Raw genomic sequence first — 5,701 nt, 5'->3', positions numbered from 1 at the left:
ACTTATGGCAACACAAAAGGAAACATGGGAGCGGTGGACATGAGGAGGTGTCGGCGTTCTGGCGATTTACTAGGAAGGCTTCAGTAGAAGCTGCTGGGAAGACTCCTAGCAGCTTCTACTGAAGCCTCCCGAGTAAATCGCTAGAAACGCCGACACCTCCTCATCTCCACCGCTCCCATGTTTTCTTTTGTGTTGCCATAAGTTACTCTCTCTCCGTTTGTGCGCTGGGCTAATGCTTATAATGCTAATGCGAGGAAAATAAAATGGCGGCTTCACACATTTTTGGGGGAGTTTTACGGGGCGTGGTTTGCAATCCGCCCAGCCAATCAGAAATGGGAACCTTTTTCTCCCATGAATTTCCCTGCTCTCTAGCAGGGACTGAAAAGGTTCTCATGAACTAAGTTCTAGTTCTGGATTTTTTTGGGTGTGAACGCCCATTTTCGGAACTATATCGGAACTATAATGGGAAAAGTACTCCGGTGTGAAAGCGCCTATTTAGACCAGTGGTTCTCAAATGGGGGTACGCGGACCCCTAGGGGTAAGTTGGAGTACTGCAGGGGGTACGTGAGATTTATTTTATGTTAATGAAAAAAAAAAACATAAGTAATGCATTTAAACAAACTACTAATAGTAGATGAACTGCTTTATTCAAAGGTTTACAGTAATTCTGGATAATAAAATGAGAAAAATAAACGGGGTGCTCTCTTTTCCTCTCCCTCTCCCGACAGTCTTGTGCAGCTCGCTGAACCTGTAATAAGTGACCCGACAGTAAAGAATAAATATATCTATAACTAGTTTAGCTTGTTCTAGATAAACTAGCTAAGTGTGTTAGGTCTAACTCTTAGTGTATTTTGCTCCGCTCGACGGTCCGTCACAGCGGGGGAGCTGTGATCATGCAGAGCTGCGTGAGCAGCTGATCTGATCTCTGATCTCTCTCTCTCGCGTCCGGTTATACTTCTCTCGCGTTTATATCCAAATCTATCAGATCTAGCTAGTTCTAGTTAATGATATGACTGCCTGCTTATCAAAGGACCTAAACAATAAGCGTTGCTTGGCATATGTTTATATGAGGGGTCAAAATCTCATGCTCATACATTTGTTTCTCTTCCCCACGCCCCAAAATAAATAAATAAATATACCAATTTTAAGAAAATTAACGAAATTTGAGCAGTTTGGGTTTTATATTAACAGTTACACATATTTCAAAACGTGAAGTGTAATAACTGCAGTTGCCTCCCTGTCAGAATGACAAAGATCCTCAGTGAAGCACAAGCCCATGTTTCTCACATTTTATTAAAAAGTTCAATGCAATATATTAGGCCTACACTATCCTTGACTTGTAACATTGAGTAATATTGAGGAAACAGGAGTTAGTAGAACAATAGTTCTGAAATCAGCAGGTAACATAACATTAATACATTATGAATACAAATTATTGCAAAGAGCAACTTTAACATACATGTACACTATCATTCATAAAAAGATAGGTTACCCTTTTTATTGTGCACATTTAGAAAATATGCAAATGTATTCTTAAGTAGATCTTCCTTGAGTGTTAATGCTTTGATCTGAAATAACAATGCTTCCCCTTTTATTGCCTTTTAATTATTCGAGAATTTAAGGATCCTTGTGTGAAGAAGCTGTTTTTTCTTTGGCATCACCTCAAACAGACCACACTTAAACATATCCAACGCAACCAAATAAACACTTGAGTGGCTGCTGTCTGATTTGAATATGTCACCATGGTTGCAAACACTCACTTGTTTTAGATCAATAGGGGCTCAAGTGCCTGGGGATTGGCTGGCAAATCAACAACAAACCTCTACTGGCCACCAGGAGGAGGTCCTGGCCCGGGCCATAGAGCAGCCACATAACCCCAAACTCTAAGAAAGACGGATTACTCGCCTCTCAATTAACGCCAGTGGTCTCGAGATAGAGACAAAAGTAAAAGACAATGTATTTGTATATTAGGAAACAACAAAATAACACTGGACTAACCCCCTCACAGTCTTATGTTATCAATGGCACACTCCTCCCAACAAAATCAGGGTGAGGATCAACGCAGAGCAATAAGCACATTGTCCAACCAGGGGGAAAAACGCTGGAACATGCTGGTGTACGATGAACAGGAGTTTGGGGGGAACGGAGGGGGTTTAACCCAGGAATGTACTGTACACAACCTCTTAATCCAGATATGTAAGAAGATTGCATTCTAGTGTGTGGGGGGGGGCTCGGGCTGACCTGTAAGCTCCTCTGTTCCACAGTTACTGCTGCCTGAAGCCAGTGAAGCATGTACCGCTGTTTAGATGATTATGGCACTCTGGCTTGGACTGAGTCTTTCCTTAATCCATTCAAAACAGTGTTTTTGTAGAAGACACTGTAGCAAAAACACCCATATTATACACCGGCTTTTCGCTGAAGCAGCCAAACAAACTCATACAGAAAGTACAAAAGGGAAGTCAAATGTGATGTACTCAGACATCTGACCTTTGTCATGAATAAGGCTGGAGTTCGTAATCAATTGTATTATAATTCGGATCTTAGTCAGTAAAAAGAAAATGTAATTTAAATGTAGAAAAAGTCAGAATAAAATGACCAGAACAAGACATTAAATCAGTATACAGTCACATTCTAAATTAAGCTAAAAGGTAATTTTTTTAATGAGATCAAAGGCCACATGATTGTCAGACTACACATACTTATAATGATATGCATGCACTTATAACAAGGAAATAAAGTGCAAAGATGTAAACAGGCATTAATAAGGCATGTTTGTCTGAGCAGATGGTTAGCGCCACTGGGGTCAAATGAGCTCAACTATCTGGTTTCTCTTCACTGAGCAGACTGGATTTAGTCTGTGTAACCTCCATCAGTGGTAAACAATCACTGGCTGGTCCCCAACGGAGACTAAACAAAGAGAAACTGCAGGACACGTGCAACAGGCTTGGCCAATTCTATTATAATCTAAGTTTTAGTTAATTGTGTTTGAACATTTATTTTTATGTTCACATTTGTCCTTGTGTATGCAGGTTATGTGGAAGGTTGATTATTAAATCTGAGACACATGCTTAATAAACAATTTCCCTTTATCCATTTATTTTCATTCTTAAATGTTTTTGATTCTTTGTTTGAAAAACTGGTATGGAAATGCTCCACAACAACAAGTCAAACAAGTCAGGCATTGGCCCTCCCACTTCAAAACATAAGTTTGTTTTGCTCCCATTCAGGCAAGATAAAGCTGACCTGCCCAAGGTTCATGACAAACGGCAGGACAAAAGATACCATGCTTTCAAAGGAGTCAAACAAATTAAACCAGGGGGGGGGGGGCGCAAAACAGCAGCACCGTTTTAACACCGTAAGGTTACCCTCGCATTAAGTACTGGCTGTTCTATCTATTTATGACTAAAACCTTACAATCCTTTCCTGTCAGAATAATCAACAAGCTGTCAATCAACTAAACAAAGAGGTGATCAAACCAGCCAATGGTTTAGAGAGGCAACAGAGCATGACAGGAACACCGAGACATCCGTTACCTTTGGCATATCCATTTCATTAATGGACACTGGGAGTGCCTCTCTGCCAATCAAAAACAAGGGCACTGAAAGTCTGCTGGCCTTGGAAGTCTCTTCCGCCTACTAGAGTGAACGCTGATCAGCCTCCCAGTGTCTCTGCTTTATTCGTGAGCTATTTGTAGCCAGCTTTGAGGGAAATGTACAGAGACATGCACTGTATCCCCAAAAGGCAGAGCTCGGTTGGCACACTCCCTGCTGAGCTGAACTGAGCCAATCTGAGTGCAATTATAGGACTGTGTGTTAATGCTGTGGTAAAATTGGATTTGCTGTTTGAAATGATAGAGCTTTAAAACTAGAAGAAGGATCCAGACTGGTATAGAGTGCACCCGGCCTTTTCTCTCTCTCACTGCATCCCCTTTGTTTTTCACTGCTAGCATCGCTGTTCGATGACAGCTGCACAGTAACAATAACACAGAACTTCTGGAAAGTTAATTCAGAGGGCTGTTACAGGACTGTAGCGGGATTGCCATGCTAGTCAGTGTTTCTGATGTCACACTGTGTTCTGAAATCCACACTAAAGATTTCTCACCACCGCTACCCTCAGTTTTCCTTCTTTTTTTAAATAAAAAAATAACCCATTTAGTTCCTTTTTTTGACATATCAGCGCCTTTGTTCATCAAATTGAACACTGGTAACTCGTGTTGTCACAAGTTATTAATAAGTACATTTCCTCACCATTTTATCCCGCACATCCTCAAAAACTTGTGTACAAATGCCCTTCAAAACCTTAACTGGTGATAAAGCATAGCAGCAAAACAAACTCTACTGAAAGAAGATCAATAAACCGAGCAGCACAGAATGCAGAGGTTCAACATACATCACACCACACTTCAGCAGCCCCTCCACACCTTTCCACCGCTGCTAGATGATGGTGTCCTACCAATTCTAATCTCTCTTTCCCAGTAAATGACCTCTGGCAAGACGGCGGCTAGCGAGACTATTTCAGCGCTGACTGATTCACCGCTCATCCTTTGTCTCTTTGGCAGCCACGCCAAGCAATTAACGATAGCAGTGGCATATGACGGATACAAAACGCGCCCCCTGATGCTCAAAGACGCCCACACTGCCATGCTTCCACAAGTTCTCGGCAACCAGCAACAGCTGCGCCTCTCCTGAGAACAGCGGTGAGAGCAGAGAAATACTGGATGGCTCACAAATATTGTCTTTAATCTGCAGTGATATGCCGTATTATGACGAGGAATACAAGCTGTTGAACAACACAATAAAGTGCAACAAGTCAAGAAAGAGTAGGCAAAGCACACAAATGAGGGCACAAGTTAAAAGAAGTTGAAATAACACATCCAGAGAGGAAATCTGTTCAGTTGGTTTTCGTCCAAAAGGACATAGAGAACAAATCTTTGACAGACAACATTAATTCTATTTATCTTAAGAAGCTAGATTTGCTGCAAATCAGTTGGTCTCTAAGAAGGTAAAACGCCAATGTGGGCGAAAACAAGGAGAGGAACCACACATCCAAGCCCTGGGGGGAGGGAATTCGCTCCACTTTAGCGCTCTGCAGACTCCGATCCCCAAGGTGGATTCGGAAGTAATGGGAGGAATCAGAAACACGGTACACCACACCAGAAACAGAGCACAGCAGGCGGGGCCAAAAACACTGTTATACCCAGAAAGCAATATCAATATGACTTTACCGTCATCGTGCTAAGCCACATACGACCAACAGAGACAGCTTTGTAAGAGATACTGAAAGAAAATAGTTCCTCAGACCGTGGTTGCTGTCCTCAGAGGGTTGAGTGTTAGCATAGCTTGACCTGTCCGCTCATCCAAAACAGGACACCGCAGAGGGAGGGGGGGGGGGGAAATGACTAGCAGCTGTTTAAAAGGCTCTGAACACAGCCAGCATCAGTTATGTAACCGTGCATCGAGAGCCCAGAGCATCATCACTTGTATGCAAATCTCTGTGGATAACACAGCGTAGGGCGGTCATGTTACTTGCTCAAATAATCCCGTAGAAGAACGCCCACGTGTGCCCGATGCTATATCTGACATATAACGGTGTAAAACACTGCCTGCTTCAAGTTAAAGGGCTTAGAAAGCAATCACTCTGGAACAAAAAAAATTCCCAAACAGCTCGGGCAGGCAAAGATTCAGGGAGGGCTGAGAGACAG

At 42.4% G+C, this 5,701-nt stretch overlaps 1 protein-coding gene across 1 annotated transcript in view; it reads left to right on the top strand.

Moving 5' to 3' along the window:
* The window catches only part of LOC104952779 (kinesin-1 heavy chain-like), a 33,087-nt gene that overhangs the window by 14,176 nt on the left and 13,210 nt on the right, over window positions 1-5,701 (top strand). Inside the window, exon 2 of the mRNA XM_010779656.1 lies at window positions 4,842-4,848. Within this exon, the coding sequence (XP_010777958.1) occupies window positions 4,842-4,848 (7 nt within the window). The remainder of the gene's footprint in view (window positions 1-4,841; window positions 4,849-5,701) is intronic.

The sequence above is a fragment of the Notothenia coriiceps genome, unplaced genomic scaffold (assembly GCF_000735185.1).
Source record: "Notothenia coriiceps isolate Sejong01 unplaced genomic scaffold, NC01 NC01_scaffold00020484, whole genome shotgun sequence".
Classification (NCBI taxonomy): Eukaryota; Metazoa; Chordata; class Actinopteri; order Perciformes; family Nototheniidae; genus Notothenia; species Notothenia coriiceps.
Note: the sequence above shows the minus strand (reverse complement) of the source record. Positions and strands in the feature narration are given on the sequence as shown.